The 27867-nt window shown below is 47.4% G+C and overlaps 1 protein-coding gene across 1 annotated transcript; it reads left to right on the top strand.

Moving 5' to 3' along the window:
• On the top strand, positions 847-27867 carry LOC102191076 (cationic amino acid transporter 3-like). The gene is given in 13 exon segments (XM_018063228.1): positions 847-1216; positions 1793-1951; positions 3900-3953; positions 25072-25195; positions 25400-25512; positions 25676-25898; positions 26064-26263; positions 26365-26391; positions 26394-26466; positions 26666-26862; positions 27057-27223; positions 27492-27600; positions 27764-27867. Coding segments are annotated over 13 exon segments (1920 nt in total).

Consider the following 27867-nt stretch of genomic DNA (forward strand, 5'->3'; position numbering starts at 1 on the left):
TCAAATGCAGGTCCACGGCAGTGAAAGTTCTCACTCCAAGCCACTGGACTGCCAGAGAATTCCCATCTACATCATTTTTAGTGCACGGTTCAGTAATGTTAAGTATATTTACATTGCTGTCCAGCCAATCTGAAGAGCTCTTTTGTATCTTGTAAAATGGAAACTGTGCCCCATTTGACAGTACTTCCCCATTTTCCCCTTAACCCCAGCCCCTGGCAAACCACCATTCTACTTTCTGTCTCTGTGGCTCTGACTCCTCTCGATACTTCATGGAAGTGGAATCATACAATATTTGTATATTGGCGAGTGGCTTAAGGGTGGCTCAGATGGTAAAGAATCTGGCCGCAAATGCAGGAGATCTGGGTTCAATCTCTGGGTTAGGACGATCCCCTGGAGGAGGGCATGGTAACCCACTCCAGTATTCTTGCCTGGAGAACCCCATGGACAGAAGAGTCAGAGGGGTTGCAAAGATGTGACTGAGCAACTGACACACGCAGACAAGGGAGTGACAGGAAGCTTTCTCCAAGCCTTTTGGGTCTTAATTACCTTTAGCTCATAAGGAATCCCTGAGCCAAATTGGCACATTTGGGAAGACATATTCTCTCACCCCTCACTTCTCTTCAAGCAAATCTTCGAGTAATCTTGAAACATTAAAAATCTTCTTTATGTTTGAAGTAACCAAGTTCACACAAAGAGAACTTGCCCAATGTGTCCTTTTACCACCTGCTCCCCATCTTTCCATTCCTCTCTGGAATTGAGCTTCCAGGGTCAAGGGCAGATGGACCTTCTTGATGACTTCGTGTCTTGCTTTCTCAGCAGATCGTAGCCCCCTCAACTATGTCTCTGATGCTGGGTCAGTATCTAGACCAGTTTGGTCAGAAGCTGGTCCACAGGAAGCCACAGTTCAGGGAGGAACCTGAGAGTTCTGAGACCCATCCTCTGAACACCCTGGACCTGGTGGTGATAGGTTTGGACAACATGCTGGGAGCTGGCATATACATCCTGATTGGGGGAGTGGCCAAATACGTAGCTGGACCAACAATCATCCTTTTCTTACTGGTGGCCGGCCTGACTACTGTGTTGTCTGGGCTCTGCTATGTCGAGTTGGCAGCTGGAGTAGAAAGACCTGGTACTGTGTATATCATCAGCTATGTCACAATGGGACAACTGTACACCTTCATCAGTGGCTGGAACCTCTTACTGTATTTAATTATCGGTGAGATGATGGGGAATGGGGAGAAGTGGGCCTTAAGATGCAGAAAGTAGGAGAGATGAGTGAGGACTTCACTCGTTCATCAGAACCCTGTTATCCACCCTCAGGGCATTGTTGGGAGAAGGGGAACGGTGGCAGGAAAACTGCACAACCTCATTGCACGCAGGTCTATCCTGCTTTCCTTAAGTGATAGACCGAGAAACCAGAGGAAAGGGAACTGGAGGGAGCGGGTGAGAGGGAGGCAAGCCCCTAATCTCATCCCCTGACCACAGTGAAGTCTTTGCTCAGCTGTTGCCTTCCTGGATTTTCTCTTACACCTCAACTTAAAAATTCAACTCTGATCTAGTCCCTCCTACTCCCATTTACCAGTGTTTCTTTGTTTTCCATCACTTCTATCTCCTAGCATAGTAAATAGTTGGCCTTTTTGTGAATCACCTGGGTCTCCCCTGTCTGCCCCATGAGAAACTCTTTGAGATCAGGTGTTTGTTTGCTCACCTCCTGCTCTAAATATCTCACACGGCACATAATAGGGGTTCAGTTTCTGTCTGCTTGTAAGCATTCCTGCTTCTGTTGCTGCAGCCACTGCCTGTATAGCCCGGGCCTGGAGCTCCACCTTTGACAGCCTGATTGGGAACCGCATCTCTGAGGCATTAGGGGGAACTTTCTCTCTGCAAATGCCCTCCTTCCTGGCCTCATTTCCAGACTTTCTTGCCCTGGGCCTGGTGCTGCTGCTCACAGGTGAGAGGAGACCAGAGACAAATGGGAAGAGCAGGTATGGAGGGGGAGCTGTCATGGGGAAGGCTCGAAGGCAGAAAGGTGGGGAATTGGGACTAGGAAAATGGTTTGGAATAAGAAAGAGAGGAAGGCAAGACAGAGAGCATTTTTTCCTACCCTTGGACTATTGGTAATTTAGGTTGGATCATTCTTAGGTGGGGGGGCGGGGGTGCTGTCCTGCGCATTTTCTGTTTTTTAAAAAAATTGTTGTTGGGGGAATTCCCTGGTTGTCCAATTGGTTAGGACACTATGCTTTCACTGATGAAGTTTTGGGCTCAATCCTTGGTCAGAGAACTAAGATCCCACATGACAAGTGGGGTACCCCCCAAAAAAATCATTCTTGGATGTTGAGTAGCATCTATGATCTTTATGTACTAGGTACCAGTGACACCCAACCCCCAAAGTGTGACAATGGGATGTCAACAGGCAGGGCCAATGTCCCTTGGAGCACAAAATCACCCCAGCTGGGAATCGTTTACCTAGAACAACAAGTCTCTTCCTCTATACTGAGATCAAAGCTGTGTGTGTGTGTGTGTGTGTGTGTATGTGTGTGTGTGTGTGTGTTTAACTGAGAGGAAATTAATGTAAATTTAACCATTTTATTGTTTTTCCCAGCTTTAAGTAAGTGTTAGTCGCTCAGTTGTGCCCACCTCTTTCCCATGGACTGCAGCCCACCAGGCTCCCCTGCCCACGAGATTTTCCAGGCAAAGATACTGGAGTGGGTTGCCATTTCCTTTGCCAGGGGATCTTCCCAACCCAGGGATCAAACCCGGGTCTCCTGCACTGCAGGCAGAGTCTTTACTGACTGAGCTACAAGGGAAGATATAATTCACTTCATGGCAAATAGATGGGGAAAAAATGGAAACAATGAGAGGCTTTATTTTCTTGGGCTACCAAATCACTGCAGATGGGACTGCAGCTATGAAATTAAAAGGCACTTGCTCCTTGGAAGGAAAGCTAGACAAACCTAGAAAGTATATTAAAAAGCAGAGGCATCACTGCTGACAAAGGTCTGTCTAGTCAAAGCTCTGGTTTTTCCAGTAGTGTTGTACAGATGTGAGAGTTGGATCATAAAGAAGGCCAAGTACCAAAGAACTGAGGCTTTTGATTGTAGTGCTGGAGAAGATTCTTGAGGATCTCTTGGGCTGCAAGGAGATCCAATCAGTCCATCATAAAGGAAATCATTTCTGAATATTCATTGAAAGAACTGCTGCTGAAACAGAAGCTACAATACTTTGGCCACCTGATGAGAAGAACTGACTCATTGGAAAAGACCCTGATGTTGAGAAAGACTGAAGGCAGGAGGGGAAGGGGACGACAGAGGATGAGATGGCTGGATGGCATCACCAACTCAATGGACATGAGTTTGAGCAAACTGTGGGAGATAGTTTGAGCAAACTGTGGGACTGGCGTGCTGCAGTCCATGGGGTCGCAAAGAATCAGACATGACTGAGCAACTGAACCGCAACAACAGCTGACATACAGCATTGTAAAAGTTTAAGATGATCTGATAGACATGCATATTGTGAGATGATGGTCACAGTAAGAAAATATCCATCTGCAGGTGTCCAATTCAGCGGCACTTAGTACATTCCCAGTTCTGTGAAACCACCACCCCATCCAGTACCGAACATTTTCATCACAGCAAAAGGAAACCCTGTACCCACTGAGCAGTCACTGCCATCTGTCCACAACCACCAACCACCAGCCCTGGGCAGCCACTAGTCTGCTTTCTGTCTCTCTGGATTTAGTTACTTATTTCTCTAGCCTCACTGCAATGCATGGGGAACTTCCCAGCCCAGGGACTGAACCTACTCTCCCTGTAGTGGAAGCTCAGAGTCTTAACCAATGGACCACCAGGGGAGTCCTGGATTTAGTTATTTCATTGTCTCATTTTCCATTTTTCCCATAGGACTCCTGGCTCTGAGACTTTATGAGTCAACCCTGATTTACAAAATGTTCACAGGCTTGAACATTTTGGTTCTCAGCTTCATCAATCGTCTCTGGCTTCATTAAGGGAGACTTGACCTACTGGAAGCTCATGGAACAGAGCTAGCCAATCAGCTGCAGCTGGATCTGGTGATGCCTACAGGTTAGGAGGGTACCCTTGGTTGTAGTAATGCGTGTGTGTGTGGTGTGCAGAGTTGGGAACATGGGGGGACTAATGAGACCTGGGGTGATGGTCCAAGCATGGGGGTCCCGAGCCCAGGACTTGTGATACTAAGGGAGGAGCCCAGTAGAGATGGCCTGAACACACCTCATCCACGTTCTTCCTCTTTGCTTCTCTACCATAGCTTGGGCCTTCGGAGTTCTGGAAGGTTTGTGCCTTTTGCTTTTGATGCAATTCTCCAGGGAGCAGCTACATGTTTCTACGCATTTGTTGGTTTTGCTCACATTGTCAGTGCAGGTAACATGGGCATCGTGTGTCCCATCGGGGTTTGGGAACAGAATGGGCTGCCCTTGGGCATAGGGGTGAGTAGAAGGTCAGGCTGCTTTTGAAGGTTGAAGAGTAAAGTGAGTTTGGTGATTTCACCCCAGTGTGTTTACTAACCCTAATACCTCCTCCTGCAGGGAGCAAGAGCCAGCCGTCCTCAGTGGTCCATGCCCTTGGCTGTCGTCATCTCCTTCTTCATCTGCTTTTTGGTGTGCTTTGGTGTCTCCGGTGGACCCTCACCCTCATGGTGCCCTACTACCTGATTCAGGCTCGAGAGCCCCTTGCCACAGGCTTTCATCTGATGTCGGGTGGGACTCTGCAAATATGATCAGTGGCTGTTGGCACCCTCTGCATTCTTTTATACAGGTCAGTCTCATGGTTTTCTCTTCATCTACTGTCAGACGCCTTGGGTATCCCCAGCCCTCGGACTGAGAGATGAGAGAGAAAGGACATCTTCCCCAGGTAGACCAGGGAGCAAAAGCCCCGGTCTCTCCTGCTTCTGCCCCTTCTCACACATTCCCATTTTTCCTTCCAGCCTTCTGAGCATCATGTTTTATCATGGCTCAGTTGACCTATGCAATGGCAGAGGATGGGCTCCTTTTCCGGGGACTTGCCTGGATCCCTGACCCCTACCGATGCCTGCACCATCATGATCCCGCACCGATGCCCATCATTGTCCGCACCGTTGCCCCCACAGGAACCCCCATCATGGCTGTTTTGGTTCCTGGAACTCTTGCAGGTGAATAAACAAAACTCACCCTTTTAAAATCATACTTCTTAACTTGCATATTTCCAGTGGTTTCTCACTCTTATCCCACTGTCCTTGCTCCCTCATCCAGCGGTCATGCGTTACTCTTCGACTTCACTACCTGGTGGACCTCATGTCAGTTTCAGTCCCTGCTCGCTTACTCCCTGGTGACATTTTCTGTCCTTGTCCTCAGGTGAGACCCCATGACACCTGGACTGGGCGAAGGTCTTTGACTTGTAAGGGTTGATGGGGAGGGAATCATCTTCCACCTTCATGCTGCCTCTTCAATGTCCTGCTACCATTGATTGGGGAAAGAGAGACATTAGACAGACTGATGTTGGATCAGCGGTAGGGTCTGTTAACTATTGCTTTAACATTTCTAATTCAGGTGTCAACGAGCCCAGAATGGAAGCCAGGAGAAAACAGAGAAGGAAACTGAGACAAACCCTGAAGTTGAAGGAGTTTCTTTGGAATCTGAACCTGAAGCAGGAATCTCAGGCATTCTAAAGAGTCTGTGGTTCTCTCCCAGCACCATCCCCACCGGGAAATCTGGCCGGATTGTCTATGGATGTGCCTCCCTGCTTGGTGAGCAGTGGGATTTCTCTTGGTCATATTCTGAAATTGACAGGATGGTACTGGAGTGTGTATTTTGTCAGTTGAGGAGTCTTGGACGGAAAAAAGACTCAGAAAAAAACAAATTACCAGGAGGAAGGATTATATACAGGAGACAACAAAAGTATGACTTGCTAAATGATTAAAGCTACAGGCTTCTGTACCTAACTCAGTAGAGGGGTGTAGGGAGAAAAGGCTTTTCAGGGCGGAAGAATAAATGGATTTCTTTGGAAAGACAAATAAATTAAGAAATTAAGATGAGATGCTTTGTAATAATATTTGTCTCTGCAGTGTGGAGTGGTCTTTCCAGCTTCTTCAGGCCTAGAAAACTTCCAGGAGCAAATTAAACAAAAAAAAAAAAGTAAATTCTCTGTTTTTAATTGGAGGATAATTGCCTTACAACTTTGTATGTTTCTGCCATATGTCTTTATGAATCAGCCCTGGGTAGACCTGTGTCCCCTCCCTCTTGAACCTCCCTCCCACCTCCCACCCCGCTAGTGTCACAGAGCATCAGGTCTGAGCTCCCTGCGTCATATGGCAACTTTCCACTGGCCATCTGCTTTACACATGGTCGCGTGTATATCTTCCATGCTACTCTCTCAATGCCTCCCACCCTCTCCTTCCCCCACTGTGTCCACAATTATGTCCTAGTTTACTCACCATTGGGCCCTTGGAGCCGTTGGCACACCCTCTCCTCAGAGAGGGACTTTCTGCAGCCATACGTACTGGAACTTTCTGCTTTGAGTCTGATGAGGGAGACTCCGAGAGGCTCTTTCCCTCCCTTGCATCTCCAAGGTCTTCTTTAAAGTAATCCTCCTGACTACTGAGCCTGTGCTCTAGAGCCCCTGGCCACAGCTGAAGCGCTGTGACCCTAGATCCGACTCCCCAGCAAGAGAAGCCTGAGCACCGCGCCTAGAGAGCAGCCTCCCCATCACTGCAGATGGAGAAAGCCCCCCGCAGCACGAAGACCCTGCCCAACCAACAAGAAACAGGGAAGGGCTCAGATGGTAAAGACTCCATCCTGCAATGCAGGAGACCCTGGTTCAAACACAGGGTTTGGAAGATCCCCTGGAGAAGGAAATGGCAACCCACTCCAGTTTTCTTGCCTGGAGAATCCATGGACAGAGGACCCTGGCGGGCCACAGTCCGGACACACAAAAGAGTCAGACACGACTGAACGACTAACACTAGATTTTTTTTTTAAACCAGCTTTGGGGGTTCAATGGCATCCTCACTCAACCAACTAAAACTTTCTGAAATAGGTAAGCCTCTTTCATCTTGTGTGGCTGTTTTTTTTTTTTTAACTTACAATATTGTAAATCAAACTTACTTCAATGCCTAAAAAAAAGAAGCAATGTGAGAGTCCATCGAGTGCTGCATTTGGTCTCCTTTTGCTGCTTTGTGCCAGGTTTAGCACGTGGGTCACTTGACTCGGGTCAGAATCTAGTCAACACTTCACTAGCATCCTTCAAAGCTGCAATTCCCCCTCACTCTCGGGTTTCCTTCCAGGAGAGCAGGCTCCTGATCTCCTGCCATCAGTTTTTCCTCTCCATCTTGTGCTCAGCTCTCCCAGCAAACAGAGCTCCCTGAAGAAGCAGACACAAGTCACACCCCCTTTACCCTCTTCCATCCTTTGTGCAAGCTGGTGCACATGAGATGCTGGTTCCATGTTTGTTACTTGAATTAACATCAGAGTCCTTAAGCTCCCCTCTCCTGGTGTGGGTCCAGCTGGCTTGTGTGTCCCCCACACTGGAGTGTCTCAGGTTATGTGCAGACAGTGGGGGAGCCCAGCAAGAGGACTGGGAGGGAGAGTTATAAGTCGGGTCCCAAGTCTTATAGCTCACATGTCTCATGGTCCTTTATGATCAAATGAGTTCGAGTGTCCAGGAAAGACTCAATTAACAATCTAACAGGAAAAAGAGTTTCTTGAGCCAAGCTGAACACTATAGCCTAGGAGCAGCCTCTTAAGTAACTCTGAAAAACTGATCTGGTTTCTTTTCTTTTGGCCCGCCTGCATGGCAGTGGGAGGAGGGGAGTGTGCAGGGTCCTTAGTTCAAACCAGGATCGAACCCATGCCCTCTGCAGTGAACACACAGAGCACTGCCAGGAATTCTCAGAACTGTCCACTGAAGCATGGTTTCCGGCACAGTCTTATGCCCCATCCAACAGAGAACATACATCACACACGACAGGGTGTATTCCTTCCAGTTTCAAAAAGAAACAAGCTTAATATGTAGACAGTGAGACAGCAGGGCCCTGCGGTGTCCGGGAAGGGAACCTTATCTTGGCGGAGTGTTAACCATGACGCCATGAGAATGGAGATGCTCATTCTTGTCTTGAAACCAGATGCTTTTTATCTCAAGGTTAAAGCAGATGAGCTTGGGGTTAGAAGGCTGGTTTAGTTCACACACAGTTCAAGATGAACCATGTATAGCAAAATGACTTCCCCATACCTCAATACTGTGAACATTTCTTTCCAGCACAAGCAGATAAAATCTTAGAACTTTATGCTCTAGCAATTCTACCTCTGAGGATATACCAAAAAGAACTAGAGTGCACCCATGGTCATAGCAGCATTTTTCACAATAATTAAAACTGAAGGCAGAACCCAAGTGCCCACTGACCAAAGAATGGATAAGCCAATGTGATATGTACTCAATAATAGAGTATTACTCAGCACTAAAAGGAAAGGGAATTCTAACACATGATGGATGCAGCTTGCAGATATCATAGCGGTAAAATAAGCGTGACTACTTGAGAACTATTGTGTGATTCCATTAAGTGAAGTCTCTAGAGTCATCAGATTCACAGAGACAGAAAATAGAATGGTGATTGCCACGAACTGGAAAAGGGAAAAGAAGCGAATTGTTTTTAAGAGGAACAGAGATTCAGCATTGCCAGATGAAAAATGTTCTGGAATTTGGTTGCACAAAATATGAATATACCTAACATGACTGGGGCTTTCCAAGTGGCACTAGTGGTAAAGAATCCGGGGCCCATGCAAGACATGTTAGGAGACCTGGATTCAATCCCTGGGTTGGGAAGATCACCCTGGGAGGAGAAATAGCAACCCACTCCAGTATTCTTGCCTGAGACTCCCATGGCAGAGCAGCGTGCGGCGGTTGCAAAGAGTCAGCACGACTCAAGTGACTTAGCCACACACACACACACACACACACAAAACATGATTGAACTGGACACTTAACATGAATTAAACGGTAAATTTTGTTGTGTGTACTTTACTACAACAAAGAAAACAGCTCAGGCCTTCCCTGGTGGTAGAGAATCTGCTCGTCAATGCACAGACTCAGGTTTGATCCCTGATCAAGGAAATTCAACATGGTGTGAGCAACTAAACCTGTGCCCTGCAATTCCTGAGCCCGTCTTAGAGCCAGGACTACTGAGGCCACAAGGCACAGCTAGTGCAGCCCGCCGCCCAAAGCCTGCTGCTCCACAACAGAGACAGTCGCAGCCTGAGAAGGTCCTGCACCGCCACGAGTAGCCCCCACTCACTGCAACTAGAGAAAGCCCTGCGCACAGCCACAAAACCAAGCGCCACCAGTCAATAACCTAATTAATAAAAAATCATCTTAACTACTTAAAAAAAAAAGAAAACCCTCTCAGAACCTCCCCTGAGGGTAACTACAGAGGAGTCAGGGCTAATAGCAACACAGCAGATGGTCCCCGCCTCCCAGCCCCATCTCACCCATCGACCGAGGCGGTGAGGACTGTCTGCTGTGCTCAGGACTTCCTGCTTCGGTTCTTGGAGATGTCTCAGCTCCAGCCCCACACGATTACCTCAGCCTTCGTGACTGACCCAGTGCTCCAGGCTCTGCTCCAAGGATCCAGTAAGTCTTGGGTCACCCCTCTTCTATAGGAGACTGGGCGCTGATTCACATCCTCCTAAAGAGACTTCTCAACCCCAGAGTGTGCGGGTCAGCCCAGCTCCAGCCTGAGGGTGGCGAGACCCATTTTACAGCTGAAAACAGGAGGCTGGGAGCCTTGTTTTTATGTGAGAATCATGGTGGGGTGGGGGGCAGTGGGAAGGAGGTTGGATCAGTGCCTGGAGGTTCTGTGCTGTGTGCTAAGTCACTTCAGCCTGTCTGATCTTTGTGACCCTATAGACTGATGCCCGCCAGGCTCCTCTGCCATGGGATTCTCCAGGCAAGAATACTGCGAGTAGGTTGCCATTTCCTCCTCCAGGGGATCTTCCCAACCCAGGGATCGAACCAGTGTCTCCTACGTCTCCTACATTGGCAGGCACAGCTATTTATCACTCTTTTTTTGGGGGGGGGTGGTACTTGTACTCAAACAATAGTGAAGATTGTCCTTATACAGGGCCTATAATATGTGGACCACCCACTCAGTCTCTTGTATATACGTCCGCCTTTCGAATCTATGAGCTCCTCATCTGCTGATACGAGGGAAACTCGTGAAGGACTTGCATGTCAGCAGATGTGTGTCTGTAGGGGATGATGGTAGGTTGTTGTTCCGTCACCAGTCATGTCCGTCTCCTCGCGACCTATGGACTGTGGCACACCAGGCTTCCCTGTCCTTCACCATCACCCGAGTTGCTCAAGTAAGCTATGTTGATTTATATTAAATCACCTTAGGAGTTTGTACACCCAGCAACACTTTGAAGCTGGTCTCTATTATTTATCATTGGCACAACAACAGCAAAAAGGTAGTAAAATATACTAACATAATGTTTACCATCATAACCGTTCTTTCAAAAATTCAGCCCCAACACACCACATGGTTCACAGGGTCTTAGTTCCCCACCAGGATCAAATGCAGGTCCACGGCAGTGAAAGTTCTCACTCCAAGCCACTGGACTGCCAGAGAATTCCCATCTACATCATTTTTAGTGCACGGTTCAGTAATGTTAAGTATATTTACATTGCTGTCCAGCCAATCTGAAGAGCTCTTTTGTATCTTGTAAAATGGAAACTGTGCCCCATTTGACAATACTTCCCCATTTTCCCCTTAACCCCAGCCCCTGGCAAACCACCATTCTACTTTCTGTCTCTGTGGCTCGACTCCTCTCGATACTTCATGGAATGGAATCATCACATATTTGTATATTGTAGGATGGCTTAAGGGTGGCTCAGATGGGAAAGAATCTGGCCGCAAATGCAGGAGATCTGGTTCAATCTCCTGGTAGGAATCCCCTGGAGGAGGCATGGTAACCCACTCCAGTATTCTTGCCTGGAGAACTCCATGGACAGAAGAGTCAGAGGGGTTGCCAAAGATGTGACTGAGCAACTGACACACCAGACAAGGGAGTGACAGGGGAAGCTTCTCCAAGCCTTTTGGGTCTTAATTACCTTTAGCTCATAAGGAATCCCTGAGCCAAAGTTGGCACATTGGGAAGACATATTCTCTCACCCCTCACTTCTCTTCAAGCAAATCTCGAGTAATCTTGAAACATAAAAATCTTCTTTATGTTTGAAGTAACCAAGTTCACAAAGGAAACTTGCCCAATGTGTCTTTTACCACCTGCTCCCCATCTCTCCATTCCTCCCTGGAATTGAGCTTCCAGAGGTCAAGGGCAGATGACCTGTCTTGTGACTTCGTGTCTTGCTTTCTCAGCAGATCGTAGCCCCCTCAAACTATGTCTCTGATGCTGGGTCAGTATCTTCGCCAGTTTGCGTCAGAAGCTTGTCCGCAGGAAGCCACAGTTCAGGGAGGAACCTGAGAGTTCTGAGACCCATCCTCTGAACACCCTGGACCTGGGTGTGATAGGTTTGGCAACATGCTGTGAGCTGGCATATACATCCTGATTGGGGAGTGGCCAAATACATGTGGACCAGCAATCATCTCTTTTTCTACTGGTGGCCGGCCTGACAACTGTGTTGTCTGGGCTCGCTATGTCGACTTGCAGCTGGAGTAGAAAGACCTGGTACTGTGTTATATTCAGCTATGTCACAAAGTGGACAACTGTACACCTCATCAGTGGCTGGAACCTCTTACTGTGATTTAAATCGGGAGATGATGGGGAATGGGAGAAGTGGGCCTTAGATGCAGAAAGTAGGAGAGATGTGAGGACTTCACTCGTTCATCAGAACCCTGTTATCACCCTCAGGCATGTGTCGGAGAAGGGGAACGGTGGCAGGAAAACTGCACAACCTCATTGCACGCAGGTCTATCCTGCTTTCCTTAAGTGATGGACCGAGACACCAGAGAAAGGGAACTGGAGGGAGCGGGTGAGAGGAGGCAAGCCCCTACTCATCCCCTGACCACAGTGAATCTTTGCTCAGCTGTTGCCTTCCTGATTTCTCTACACCTCAACTTAAAAATTCAACTCTGATCTAGTCCCTCCTACTCCCATTACCACTGTTTCTTGTTTTCCATCCTTCTATCTCCTAGCATAGTAATAGTTGGCCTTTTGTGAATCACCTGGGTCTCCCCTGTCTGCCCCATGAGAAACTCTTTGAGATCAGGTGTTTGTTCCCCTCTTCTCCTCCTGCTCTAAATATCTCCACACGCACATAATAGTGGGTTCAGTTTCTGTCTGCTTGTAAACATTCCTGCTTCTGTTGCTGCAGCCACTGCCTGTATAGCCCGGGCCTGGAGCTCCACCTTACAGCCTGATGGAACACGCATCTCTGAGGCATTAGGGGAACCTTTCTCTCTGCAAATGCCCTCCTTCCTGGCCTCATTTCCAGACTTTCTTGCCCTGGCCTGGTGCTGCTGCTCACAGGTGAGAGGAGACCAGAGACAAATGGGAAGAGCAGGTATGGAGGGGGGCTGTCATGGGGAAGGCTCGAAGCAGAAAGGTGGGAATTGGGACTAGAAATGGTTTGGAATAAGAAAGAGAGGAAGGCAAGACAGAGCATTTCTACCCGGACGGTAATTTAGGTTGGATCATTCTTAGGGGGCGGGGGTGTTGTCCTGCGCATTTTCTGTTTTTTAAAAAAATTTTGTTGGGGAATTCCCTGGTTGTCCAATTGGTTAGGACACTATGCTTTCACTGATAAGTTTTGGCCTAATCCTTGCGGTCAGAGAACTAAGATCCCACATGACAAGTGGGGTACCCCCCAAAAAATCATTCTTGGATGTTGAGTAGCATCTAGCATCTTTATGTACTAGGTACAGTGACACCCAACCCCCAAAGTGTGACAATGGGATGTCAACAGGCAGGGCCAATGTCCCTTGGAGCCACAAAATCACCCCACTGGCGGAATCGTTTACCTAGAACAACAAGTCTCTTCCTCTATACTGAGATCAAAGCTGTGTGTGTGTGTGGTGTGTGTGTGTAGTGTGGTTTGTGTGTTTAACTGAGAGAAATTAATGTAAATTTAACCATTTTATTGTTTTTCCCAGCTTTAAGTAAGTGTAGCTCGCTCAGTTGTGCCCACCTCTTCCCATGGACTGCAGCCCACCAGGCTCCCCTGCCCACGAATTTTCCAGGCAAAGATACTGGAGTGGGTTGCCTATCCTTTGCCAGGGGATCTTCCCAACCAGGATCAAACCCGGGTCTCCTGCACTGCAGGCAGAGCTCTTACTGACTGAGCTACAAGGGAAGATATAATTCACTTCATGGCAAATGATGGGGAAAAAATGGAAACATGAGAGCTTTTTTCTTGGGCTACCAAATCACTGCAGATGGGACTGCAGCTATGAAATTAAAAGCACTTGCTCCTTGGAAGGAAAGCTATGACAAACCTAGAAAAGTATATTAAAAAGCAGAGGCATCACTGCTGACAAAGGTCTGTCTAGTCAAAGCTCTGGTTTTTCCGTATGTTGTACAGATGTGAGAGTTGATCATAAAAGAAGCCAAGTACCAAAACTGAGGCTTTTGATTGTAGTGCTGGAGAAGATTCTGAGGATCGTCTTGCGCTGCAAGGAGATCAATCAGTCCATCATAAAGGAAATCATTTCTGAATATTCATTGAGAAGAAAACTGATGCTGAAACAGAAGCTAGCCCAATACTTTGGCACCTGATGAGAAGAACTGACTCATTGGAAAAGACCCTGATGTTGAGAAAGACTGAAGGCAGAGCGAAGAACGACAGAGGATGAGCATGGCTGATGGCAGACAAAAACTTCGCTGGTGCTGAGTCATCTTAACCACAGGAGAGAGATGCCGCGCGGAATCCCTCTACGCCCTGCAGGATCTGCTGGTTCGAAGGGCACTGTGAGCCTCTATGGACTGTGAAGGCGGAATGCATTTACAGCCGTGTATTGCTAGTGGACAAAGTGACTTTAATGCTGCAAATGCTGAAGGAAACACTTAAAAGCATAATACACATCCAGAAAAGAGGATCTTCATGAAAAATGTAGAAAAATGTAACCAGAAACCAGAGGAAGAAACAAGACGTTAACTTGCACACAAGCAGTTCCTTCTTGTGCCTGTTTCCAGTGGAAACACATAGATTGTCACATGGGAAGGAAACACAGGTAACCATATATTGTGACAAGAGCTGTACTTCAGGGGGTTTCCCTGGCAGTCCAGTGGTTAAGACTTGCCTTTTAATGCAGGGGGTGCAAGTTCAATCCCTGGTCATGGGACTAGGATCCCATATGCCTCATGGCCAAAAAACCAAAACATAAAGCAGAAGCAATAAAGACTTTACAAATATTTTTAAAATCTTAAAAAAAAAAAAAAAGAGTTGCACTTTAGGGAATTCCCTGGAGGTCCAGGATTTAGGACGCAGCACTTTCACGGCCATGGATGGCCAGGGTTCATTCCCTGGTTGGGGAACTAAGATCCTGTAAACTGTGCAGTGTGGCCAAAAAATAAGAAAAAAACATAAATGCAAATCTGAAAAAAGAGTCGCATTTTAAACATGAGAAAGCAGAAGGAAAGGAAGACATACACTGGGCAAACAGTTACGCGAGAAAGATGCATAGCCATATTAATATCAGATGAAGGAGAATTTAAGGAAAAGAGAATAATAACAGATGAAATGGATTATTTTACTGAGGAAGAGAAATGGTCATTTTCATCTTTCCCTCCAGCTTTGCTGAGACATATATCACACTGTGTAATAAGCACTTTACTTTTCTGTCACAGACTCTTAGAATTACATAGTAGAGGTGATGAGGAAAGTTCTTTAATTGGAAAAATAAAAACCCTGCATTGCCAGAAGTGAGGAAAGAGGGTGGGAAGTAATGGTTGGTTGATGAATGGTTATGGCTGGGTGGAACTAAAAGATAGGAAGTGAAACTAGAGAAGTAAAAACCAAAAGGTGTTACTGAAGAAAATAATGCTTGAAACTGAGATTATGGACATGGAAGACATTGGTAATCATGAAGTAGAAGACTGTTTGTGGGAATGAGCAACTGCAGTAGAGAGAAGGGGGGATGGAAGTCAAGAAACTGAGCAGCAACGTTGCTAAATGAATTTAAAAATAGAAGAAGAACAGGAAAATTCTGCATGTTCACCGTCTTGCAAGGTCTACTGAAATACAGGCTGGGAAACAATGGAGAGTGAAACTGTTGGGTGAAACTCTGATGGAAGAGGCTGACATCACCTGATTGCTGTTCTTCCCTTACCGCTGGGGGACAACCAGATATCCCATGTTACCCACTGTGCTGTAACAGGCAACACAGAACACCGCCTGGAGCACAGTCCTGATGAAAAGCTGAATCGGAAAGTCATCAAGCCTCTAGATCAACTACAGTTCATCATGAATATAAGGGATAGATTCACATTTCCACGGAAAACACAATCAGCCAAAACCAGAATGTTGACAATTCCCCAGGGCAGAAGAATGGTCCAGTATTTATACCAGTTAAACGGTATGACCCACAGCCATAAACAGGAACGCATTTGACTCAGTTCTAATGAGGTGGATGGATGTAGAACCTTTAATACAGAGTGAAGTAAGTTGAAAAAAGAACAAATATCCTACATTAACGCATATGTATGGAATCTAGAAAGATGGTGGTACTGATGAACCTCTCTGTAGGGCAGCAGTAGAGACGCAGACATAGAGAACAGACTGTGTCCACAGTGGGGGAAGGAGAGGGTGGGACAAACTGAGAGAGCAGCATTGAAACATTTCCATTACCAGGTGTAAAACAGATCACTAATGGGAAGTTGCTCTATAACCCAGGGAGCTCAGACCCAGTGCTCTGTGACAACCTAGAGGGGTGGATGGGGTGGGAGGTAGGAGAGGAGGCCCAAGAGGGAGGGGACATATGTGTACCTATGGCTGATTCATGGCGATGTATGGCGGAAACCAATAAACCATTGTAAAGCAATTATCCTCCAATTAAAAATTTTTTTAAAAAGGTGTGTGAAATAGATTCCAGATAAACTGTCTCCATTGCCCCCTGCTGTTAAAGTGGAGAGTGGAGCTTTTTCCTTCTGAGTCTCTGATGCCTATTTTAGTTCCTGGCACATAGTCATCTCTATGGCAACGTTAAATGTCTGAACGCTGTCCACTGCTTCTTTTACCTGGCCACACATTTTATGCAGTAGCAACATCATATTGTGGAAACAGTTAAACTTTGCTGCTCTTGGAACAGAAACACTTCCCCCCTTTATCCTCTTAGGTTTTTTTTTTACCGAAGTCTGGAAAAAAGACTCAGAAAAAACAAATTACCAGGAGGAAGGATTATATACAGGAGACAACAAAAGTATGACTTGCTAAATGATTAAAGCTACAGGCTTCTGTACCTAACTCAGTAGAGGGGTGTAGGGAGAAAAGGCTTTTATGGGAAGAATAAATGGATTTCTTTGGGAAAGACAAATAAATTAAGAAATTAGAGATGAGATGCTTTGTAATAATATTTGTCTCTGCAGGTGTGAGTGGTCTTTCCAGCTTCTTCAGGCTAGAAAACTCCCAGGGAGCAAAATTAACAAAAAAAAAAAAAGTAAATGTCTCTGTTTTTAATTGGAGGATAATTGCCTTACAACTTTGTATTGGTTTCTGCCATATGTCTTTATGAATCAGCCCTGGGTAGACCTGTGTCCCCTCCCTCTTGAACCTCCCTCCCACCTCCCACCCCGCTAGGTGTCACAGAGCATCAGGTCTGAGCTCCCTGCGTCATATGGCAACTTTCCACTGGCCATCTGCTTTACACATGGTCGCGTGTATGTCTCCATGCTACTCTCTCAATGCCTCCCACCCTCTCCTTCCCCCACTGTGTCCACAATTATTGTCCTAGTTTTACTCACCATTGGGCCCTTGGGAGCCGTTGGGCACACCCTCTCCTCAGAGAGGGACTTTCTGGCAGCCATACGTACTGGAACTTTCTGCTTTGAGTCTGATGAGGGAGACTCCGAGAAGGCTTCTTTCTGCCTCCCTTGCATCTCCAAGGTCTTCTTTTAAAGTAATCCTCCTGACTACTGAGCCTGTGCTCTAGAGCCCCTGTGCCACAGCTGAAGGCTGTGACCCTAGGATCCGAGCTCCCCAGCAAGAGAAGCCTGAGCACCGTGCCTAGAGAGCAGCCTCCCCATCACTGCAGATGGAGAAAGGCCCCGCAGCACGAAGACCCTGCCCAACCAACAAGAAACAGGGAAGGGGCTCAGATGGTAAAGACTCCATCTGCAATGCAGGAGACCCTGGTTCAAACACAGGGTTTGGGAAGATCCCCTGGAGAAGGAAATGGCAACCCACTCCAGTTTTCTTGCCTGGAGAATCCCATGGACAGAGGACCCTGGCGGGCCACAGTCCGTGGACACACAAAGAGTCAGACACGACTGAACGACTAACACTAGATTTTTTTTTTAAACCAGCTTTGGGGGTTCAAGTGCATCCTCACTCAACCAACTAAAACTTTCTGAAATAGGTTAAGCCTCTTTCATCTTGTGTGGCTGTTTTTTTTTTTTAACTTACAATATTGTAAATCAACTATACTTCAATGCTAAAAAAAGAAGCAAATGTGAGAGTCCATCGAGTGCTGCATTTTGGTCTCCTTTTGCTGCTTTGTGCCCAGGGTTTTAGCACGTGGGTCACTTGACTCGGGTCAGAATCTAGTCAACATTTCACTAGCATCCTTCAAAGCTGCAATATTCCCCTCTCACTCTCGGGTTTTCCTTCCAGGAAGAGCAGGGCTCCTGATCTCTTGCATCATTTTCATTCTCCATCTTTGTGCTCAGCTCTCCCAGCAAACAGAGCTCCCTGAAGAAGCAGACCAAGTCACACCCCCTTTACCCTCTTCCATCCTTTGTGCAAGGCTGGGTGCACATGAGATGCTGGTTCCATGTTTGTTACTTGAATTAACATCAGAGTCCTTAAGCTCCCCTTCTCCTGGTTGGGGTCCAGCTGGGCTTGTGTGTCCCCCACACTGGAGTGTCTCAGGTTATGTGCAGACAGTGGGGAGCCCAGCAAGAGGACTGGGAGGGAGTAGAGTTATAAGTCGGGTCCCAAGTCTTATAGCTCACATGTCTCATGGTCCTTTATGATCAAATGAGTTCGAGTGTCCATGGAAAGACTCAATAAACAATCTAACAGGAATAAAAGAGTTTTGCTTGAGCCAAGCTGAACACTATAGCCTAGGAAGCAGCCTCTTAAGTAACTCTGAAAAACTGATCTGGTTTCCTTTTCTTTTTTGGCCCCGCTGCATGGCATGTGGGAGGAGGGGAGTGTGCAGGGTCCTTAGTTCAAACCAGGGATCGAACCCATGCCCTCTGCAGTGAACACACAGAGCACTGCCAGGGAATTCTCAGAACTGTCCCACTGAAGCATGGTTTCCGGCACAGTCTTATGCCTCATCCAACAGAGAGCATACATCACACACGACAGGGTGTATTCCTTCAAGTTTCAAAAAGAAACAGACTTAGTATGTAGACAGTGAGACAGCAGGGCCCTGGTGTCCGGGAAGGGAACCTTATCTTGGCGGGAGTGTTAACATGGACGCCATGAGAATGGAGATGCTCATTCTTGTCTTGAAACCAGATGCTTTTTATCTCAATGGTTAAAGCAGATGAGCTGTGGGGGTTAGACAGGCTGGTTTAGTTCACACACAGTTCAAGATGAACCATGTATAAGCAAAATGACTTCCCCATACCTCAATACGTGAACATCTTCTCCAGCACAAGCAGATAAAAATCTTAGAACTTTATGCTCTAGCAATTCTACCTCTGAGGATATACCAAAAAGAACTGAGAGTGCACCCATGATCATAGCAGCATTTTTCACAATAATTAAAACGTGAAGGCAACCCAAGTGCCCACTGACCAAAGAATGGATAAGCCAATGTGATATGTACTAATAATAGAGTATTACTCAGCACTACAAAGGAAAGGTATTCTAACACATGATGGATGCAGCTTGCAGATATCATACGCGGTAAAATAAGCGTGACTATACTTGAGAACTATTGTGTGATTCCATTTAAGTGAAGTCTCTAGAGTCATCAGATTCAGAGACAGAAAATAGAATGGTGATTGCCAGGAACTGGAAAAGGAAAAAGAAGGAATTGTTATTTAACGGGAACAGAGATTCAGCATTGCCAGGTGAAAAATGTTCTGGAATTTGGTTGCACAAAATATGAATATACCTAACATGACTGAGGGGCTTTCCAAGTGGCACTAGTGGTAAAGAATCCGGGTGCCCATGCAAGACATGTAGGAGACCTGGATTCAATCTCTGGGTTGGGAAGATCACCTGGAGGAGGAAATAGCAACCCACTCCAGTATTCTTGCCTGGAGACTCCCATGGGCAGAGCAGCGTGGCGGGGTTGCAAGGAGTCAGGCACGACTCAAGTGACTTAGCACACACACACACACACACACAAAACATGATTGAACTGGACACTTAACATGAATTAAACGGTAAATTTTGTTGTGTGTACTTTACTACAACAAAGAAAACAGCTCAGGGCCTTCCCTGGTGGTAGAGAATCTGCTCGTCAATGCAGCAGACTCAGGTTTGATCCCTGATCAAGGAAGATTCAACATGGTGTGGAGCAACTAAACCTGTGCCCTGCAATTCCTGAGCCCGTTCTTAGAGCCAGGACTACTGAGGCCACAAGGCACAGCTAGTGCAGCCCGCCCGCCCCAAAGCCTGTGCTCCACAACAAGAGAAGTCGCAGCCAGTGAGAAGGTCCTGCACCGCCACGGAGTAGCCCCCACTCACTGCAACTAGAGAAAGCCCTGCGCACAGCCACAAAGACCAAGCGCACCAGTCAATAACCTAATTAATAAAAAATCATCTTAACTACTTAAAAAAAAAAAGAAAACCCTCTCAGAACCTCCCCTGAGGGTAACTACAGAGGAGTCAGGGCTAATAGCAACACAGCAGATGGTCCCCGCCCTCCCAGCCCCATCTCCACCCATCGACCCAGGGGTGAGGACTGTCTGCTGTGCTCAGGACTTCCTGCTTCGGTTCTTGGAGATGTCTCAGCTCCAGCCCCACACGATTACCCTCAGCCTTCGTGACTGACCCAGTGCTCCAGGCTCTGCTCCAAGGATCCAGTAAGTCTTGGGTCACCCTCTTCTATAGGAGACTGGGCGCTGAGTTCACATCCTCCTAAAGAGACTTCTGCAACCCCAGAGTGTGCGGGGTCAGCCCAGCTCCAGCCTGAGGGTGGAGAGACCCATTTTACAGCTGAAAACAGGAGCTGGGAGCTCTTGTGTTTTGTGTGAGAATCAGTGGTGGGGTGGGGGGCAGTGGGAAGGGAGGTTGGATCAGTGCCTGGAGGTTCTTGCGTGTGTGCTAAGTCACTTCAGCCTGTCTGACTCTTTGTGACCCTATAGACTGTAGCCCGCCAGGCTCCTCTGTCCATGGGATTCTCCAGGCAAGAATACTGGAGTAGGTTGCCATTTCCTCCTCCAGGGGATCTTCCCAACCCAGGGATCGAACCAGTGTCTCCTACGTCTCCTACATTGGCAGGCAGGCTATTTATCACTCTTTTTTTTTGGGGGGGGGTGGTACTTGTACTCAAACAATAGTGAAGATTGTCCTTATACAGGGCCTATAATATGTGGACCACCCACTTCAGTCTCTTGTATACCGTCCGCCTTTCGAATCTATGAGCTCCTCATCTGCTGATACGAGGGAACTGTGAAGGACTTGCATGTCAGCAGATGCTGGTGTCTGTAGGGGATGATGGTAGGTTGTTGTTCAGTCACTCAGTCATGTCCGTCTCCTCGCGACCCTATGGACTGTGGCACACCAGGCTTCCCTGTCCTTCACCATCACCCGAGTTTGCTCAAGTTAAGGCTATGTTGATTTATATTAAATCACCTTAGGGTTTGTTACACCCAGCAACACTTTGAAGCTGGTCTCTATTATTTATCATTGGCAACAACAACAGCAAAAAGGTAGTAAAATATACGTAACATAATGTTTACCATCATAACCGTTCTTTCAAAAATTCAGCCCCAACACCCACATGGTTCACAGGGTCTTAGTTTCCCCACCAGGGATCAAATGCAGGTCCACGGCAGTGAAAGTTCTCACTCCAAGCCACTGGACTGCCAGAGAATTCCCATCTACATCATTTTTAGTGCACGGTTCAGTAATGTTAAGTATATTTACATTGCTGTCCAGCCAATCTGAAGAGCTCTTTTGTATCTTGTAAAATGGAAACTGTGCCCCATTTGACAATACTTCCCCATTTTCCCCTTAACCCCAGCCCCTGGCAAACCACCATTCTACTTTCTGTCTCTGTGGCTCTGACTCCTCTCGATACTTCATGGAAGTGGAATCATACAATATTTGTATATTGGTGAGTGGCTTAAGGGTGGCTCAGATGGTAAAGAATCTGGCCGCAAATGCAGGAGATCTGGGTTCAATCTCTGGGTTAGGATGATCCCCTGGAGGAGGGCATGGTAACCCACTCCAGTATTCTTGCCTGGAGAACTCCATGGACAGAAGAGTCAGAGGGGTTGCAAAGATGTGACTGAGCAACTGACACACACAGACAAGGGAGTGACAGGAAGCTTTCTCCAAGCCTTTTGGGTCTTAATTACCTTTAGCTCATAAGGAATCCCTGAGCCAAAGTGGCACATTTGGGAAGACATATTCTCTCACCCCTCACTTCTCTTCAAGCAAATCTTCGAGTAATCTTGAAACACTAAAAATCTTCTTTATGTTTGAAGTAACCAAGTTCACACAAAGAGAACTTGCCCAATGTGTCCTTTTACCACCTGCTCCCCATCCTTTCCATTCCTCCCTGGAATTGAGCTTCCAGGGTCAAGGGCAGATGGACCTTGCTTGATGACTTCGTGTCTTGCTTTCTCAGCAGATCGTAGCCCCCTCAACTATGTCTCTGATGCTGGGTCAGTATCTTCGCCAGTTTGGTCAGAAGCTGGTCCGCAGGAAGCCACAGTTCAGGGAGGAACCTGAGAGTTCTGAGACCCATCCTCTGAACACCCTGGACCTGGTGGTGATAGGTTTGGGCAACATGCTGTGAGCTGGCATATACATCCTGATTGGGGGAGTGGCCAAATACGTAGCTGGACCAGCAATCATCCTTTTCTTACTGGTGGCCGGCCTGACAACTGTGTTGTCTGGGCTCTGCTATGTCGAGTTGGCAGCTGGAGTAGAAAGACCTGGTACTGTGTATATCATCAGCTATGTCACAATGGGACAACTGTACACCTTCATCAGTGGCTGGAACCTCTTACTGTATTTAATTATCGGTGAGATGATGGGGAATGGGGAGAAGTGGGCCTTAAGATGCAGAAAGTAGGAGAGATGAGTGAGGACTTCACTCGTTCATCAGAACCCTGTTATCCACCCTCAGGGCATTGTTGGGAGAAGGGGAACGGTGGCAGGAAAACTGCACAACCTCATTGCACGCAGGTCTATCCTGCTTTCCTTAAGTGATGGACCGAGAAACCAGAGGAAAGGGAACTGGAGGGAGCGGGTGAGAGGGAGGCAAGCCCCTAATCTCATCCCCTGACCACAGTGAAGTCTTTGCTCAGCTGTTGCCTTCCTGGATTTTCTCTTACACCTCAACTTAAAAATTCAACTCTGATCTAGTCCCTCCTACTCCCATTTACCAGTGTTTCTTTGTTTTCCATCGCTTCTATCTCCTAGCATAGTAAATAGTTGGCCTTTTTGTGAATCACCTGGGTCTCCCCTGTCCGCCCCATGAGAAACTCTTTGAGATCAGGTGTTTGTTTGCTCACCTCCTGCCTCTAAATATCTCACACGGCACATAATAGGGGTTCAGTTTCTGTCTGCTTGTAAGCATTCCTGCTTCTGTTGCTGCAGCCACTGCCTGTATAGCCCGGGCCTGGAGCTCCACCTTTGAACAGCCTGATTGGGAACCGCATCTCTGAGGCATTAGGGGGAACTTTCTCTCTGCAAATGCCCTCCTTCCTGGCCTCATTTCCAGACTTTCTTGCCCTGGGCCTGGTGCTGCTGCTCACAGGTGAGAGGAGACCAGAGACAAATGGGAAGAGCAGGTATGGAGGGGGAGCTGTCATGGGGAAGGCTTCGAAGGCAGAAGGGTGGGGAATTGGGACTAGGAAAATGGTTTGGAATAAGAAAGAGAGGAAGGCAAGACAGAGAGCATTTTTTCCTACCCTTGGACTATTGGTAATTTAGGTTGGATCATTCTTAGGTGGGGGCGGGGTGCTGTCCTGCGCATTTTCTGTTTTTTAAAAAAATTGTTGTTGGGGGAATTCCCTGGTTGTCCAATTGGTTAGGACACTATGCTTTCACTGATGAAGTTTTGGGCTCAATCCTTGGTCAGAGAACTAAGATCCCACATGACAAGTGGGGTACCCCTCAAAAAAATCATTCTTGGATGTTGAGTAGCATCTATCGATCTTTATGTACTAGGTACCAGTGACACCCAACCCCCAAAGTGTGACAATTGGGATGTCAACAGGCAGGGCCAATGTCCCTTGGAGCACAAAATCACCCCAGCTGGGAATCGATTTACCTAGACCAACAAAGTCTCTTTCCTCTATACTGAGATCAAAGCTGTGTGTGTGTGTGTGTGTGTGTATGTGTGTGTGTGTGTGTTTAACTGAGAGGAAATTCATGTAAATTTAACCATTTTATTGTTTTTCCCAGCTTTAAGTAAGTGTTAGTCGCTGCAGTTGTGCCCATCCTCTTTCCCAGTGGACTGCAGCCCACCAGGCTCCCCTGCCCACGAGATTTTCCAGGCAAGGATACTGGAGTGGGTTGCCATTTCCTTTCGCCAGGGGATCTTCCCAACCCAGGGATCAAACCCGGGTCTCCTGCACTGCAGGCAGAGTCTTTACTGACTGAGACTACAAGGGAAGATATAATTCACTTCATGGCAAATAGATGGGGAAAAAATGGAAACAGTGAGAGGCTTTATTTTCTTGGGCTACCAAATCACTGCAGATGGGACTGCAGCTATGAAATTAAAAGGCACTTGCTCCTTGGAAGGAAAGCTATGACAAACCTAGAAAGTATATTAAAAAGCAGAGGCATCACTGCTGACAAAGGTCTGTCTAGTCAAAGCTCTGGTTTTTCCAGTAGTGTTGTACAGATGTGAGAGTTGGATCATAAAGAAGGCCAAGTACCAAAGAACTGAGGCTTTTGATTGTAGTGCTGGAGAAGATTCTTGAGGATCTCTTGGGCTGCAAGGAGATCCAATCAGTCCATCATAAAGGAAATCATTTCTGAATATTCATTGAAAGAACTGATGCTGAAACAGAAGCTACAATACTTTGGCCACCTGATGAGAAGAACTGACTCATTGGAAAAGACCCTGATGTTGAGAAAGACTGAAGGCAGGAGGGGAAGGGGACGACAGAGGATGAGATGGCTGGATGGCATCACCAACTCAATGGACATGAGTTTGAGCAAACTGTGGGAGATAGTTTGAGCAAACTGTGGGACTGGCGTGCTGCAGTCCATGGGGTCGCAAAGAATCAGACATGACTGAGCAACTGAACCGCAACAACAGCTGACATACAGCATTGTAAAAGTTTAAGATGATCTGATAGACATGCATATTGTGAGATGATGGTCACAGTAAGAAAATATCCATCTGCAGGTGTCCAATTCAGCGGCACTTAGTACATTCCCAGTTCTGTGAAACCACCACCCCATCCAGTACCGAACATTTTCATCACAGCAAACAGGAAACCCTGTACCCACTGAGCAGTCACTGCCATCTGTGCACAACCACCAACCACCAGCCCTGGGCAGCCACTAGTCTGCTTTCTGTCTCTCTGCATTTAGTTACTTATTTCTCTAGCCTCACTGCAATGCATGGGGAACTTCCCAGCCCAGGGACTGAACCTACTCTCCCTGTAGTGGAAGCTCAGAGTCTTAACCAATGGACCACCAGGGGAGTCCTGGATTTAGTTATTTCATTGTCTCATTTTCCATTTTTCCCATAGGACTCCTGGCTCTGAGATTTATGAGTCAACCCTGATTTACAAAATGTTCACAGGCTTGAACATTTTGGTTCTCAGCTTCATCATCGTCTCTGGCTTCATTAAGGGAGACTTGACCTACTGGAAGCTCATGGAACAGAGCTACCAATCAGCTGCAGCTGGATCTGGTGATGCCTACAGGTTAGGAGGGTACCCTTGGTTGTAGTAATGCATGTGTGTGTGGTGTGCAGAGTTGGGAACATGGTGGGGACTAATGAGACCTGGGGTGATGGTCCAAGCATGGGGGTCCCCGGAGCCCAGGACTTGTGATACTAAGGGAGGAGCCCAGTAGAGATGGCTGAACACACCTCATCCACGTTCTTCCTCTTTGCTTCTCTACCATAGCTTGGGCCTTCGGAGTTCTGGAAGGTTTGTGCCTTTTGCTTTTGATGCAATTCTCCAGGGAGCAGCTACATGTTTCTACGCATTTGTTGGTTTTGCTGGCATTGTCAGTGCAGGTAACATGGGCATCGTGTGTCCCATCGGGGTTTGGGAACAGAATGGGCTGCCCTTGGGCATAGGGGTGAGTAGAAGGTCAGGCTGCTTTTGAAGGTTGAAGAGTAAAGTGAGTTTGGGGATTTCACCCCAGTGTGTTTACTAACCTAATACCTCCTCCTGCAGGGAGAAGAGCCAGCCGTCCTCAGTGGTCCATGCCCTTGGCTGTCGTCATCTCCTTCTTCATCTGCTTTTTGGTGTGCTTTGGTGTCTCCGTGGCCCTCACCCTCATGGTGCCCTACTACCTGATTCAGCTCGAGAGCCCCTTGCCACAGGCTTTCATCTATGTCGGGTGGGACTCTGTCAAATATGTCGTGGCTGTTGGCACCCTCTGCATTCTTTTATACAGGTCAGTCTCATGGTTTTCTCTTCATCTACTGTCAGACGCTCGGATATCCCCAGCCCTTGGGACTGAGAGATGAGAGAAAGGCATCTTCCCCAGGTAGACCAGGGAGCAAAAGCCCCGGTCTCTCTTGCTTCTGCCCCTTCTCACACATTCCCATTTTCCTTCCAGCCTTCTGAGCATCATGTTTATCATGGCTCAGTTGACCTATGCAATGGCAGAGGATGGGCTCCTTTTCCGGGGACTTGCCTGGATCCCTGCCCCCACTGATGCCCTCAGTGATGCCCCCACCGATGCCCACATCATTGTCCACACTGTTGTCCCCACAGGAACCCCCATCATGGCCATCTTGGTTCCTGGAACTCTTGCAGGTGAATAGACAAAACTCACCCTTTTAAAATCATACGTCTTAACTTGCATATTTCCAGTGGTTTCTCATCTTATCCCACTGTCCTTGCTCCCTCATCGCCAGCGGTCATGGCGTTACTCTTCGACTTCACTACCTGGTGGACCTCATGTCGTTTCAGTCCCTGCTCGCTTACTCCCTGGTGACATTTTCTGTCCTTGTCCTCAGGTGAGACCCCATGACACCTGGACTGGGCCGAAGGTCTTTGACTTGTAAGGGTTGATGGGGAGGGAATCATCTTCTACCTTCATGCTGCCTCTTCAATGTCCTGCTACCATTGATTGGGGGAAAGAGAGGCATTAGACAGACTGATGTTGGATCAGCAGTAGGGGCTATTACTACTATTGCTTTAATATTTCTAATTCAGGTATCAACCAGCCCAGAATGGAAGCCAGGAGAAAACAGAGGAGGAAACTGAGACAAACCCTGAAGTTGAAGGAGGTCCTTTGGAATCTGAACCTGAAGCAGGAATCTCAGGCATTCCAAAGAGTCTGTGGTTCTCTCCCAGCACCATCCCCACCTGGAAATCTGGCCAGATTGTCTATGGATGTGCCTCCCTGCTTGGTGAGCAGTGGGATTTCTCCTTGGCCATATTCTGAAATTGACAGGATGGTACTGGAGTGTGTATTTTGTCAGTTGAGGAGTCTTGGAGATATGATGGCCCTTCCTGATGTGGGCAGCCTGGGGAGGGATGTGACCCGAGGTCCTGACATCTTTGTCTTCTGGGTCCAGCCTGTTCTCCACCTTGACCCTTGCAGTTCTTCTGCTGATAATCCTGAGCCTGATCCTGTACCGGTGGTCCAGCCAGGTGTTCTCTGGAGACCCTGTGCTCACAACAGTGGCTGTGCTGCTGCTGCTGCTCATCACTGGGGTCACGGTCATCATCTGGAGGCAGCCCCAGGACCCCAGGACTCTTCCATTCAGGGTAGGTGACCTCATGTGCCCAAAGTGTCCACCTTGAGTGAAGGTCTGTGTGCTTTAGGTCTAAACATCCTTTGTTGGACAGGCAATGGGGGGATTTGCTGAAACCAATGAACTCTTCCCTGACCCACACTCAGTGCTTTACAAACTCAGTCTCACTAAGCACTGAGCACACAGTCTGAGTAGAACTGGAGTCTTCCTGCCCACATGGGGTAGAGTCTCCCTTTCAGACATCTGGAGTTTGTTCAGGAATGAACTGACTTTGCTCACAGGTCCCTGCTATGCCTGCGCTCTTCCTGATGAGCACCTCTGTGAATATTTACTTAATGATACAGATGACCACTCAGACCTGGGCCCAATTTGGCATCTGGATGGCGATTGGTGAGTGGTTTTCTGGGTTACAGAGGCTTCTTGAGTGACAGAGCCCAATATTCTTCCTACTACCTCTCTCCTAAACTGTGTCACCATGATAGAAGCCCTATTGGGTATTTGTAAATGAGGAGAGCACCTACTTTCCCTTCTCATTGTCTCATTCCCCTCCTAGGATTTGCCATATACTTTGGATATGGGATCCGACACAGCCTGGAGGAGAACAATGATCAACAGCCAGCAGCCTCCACTTCTCAGACTTAACAGAAGCATCCCTAG

Source organism: Capra hircus, chromosome 18 (assembly GCF_001704415.2).
Source record: "Capra hircus breed San Clemente chromosome 18, ASM170441v1, whole genome shotgun sequence".
Classification (NCBI taxonomy): Eukaryota; Metazoa; Chordata; class Mammalia; order Artiodactyla; family Bovidae; genus Capra; species Capra hircus.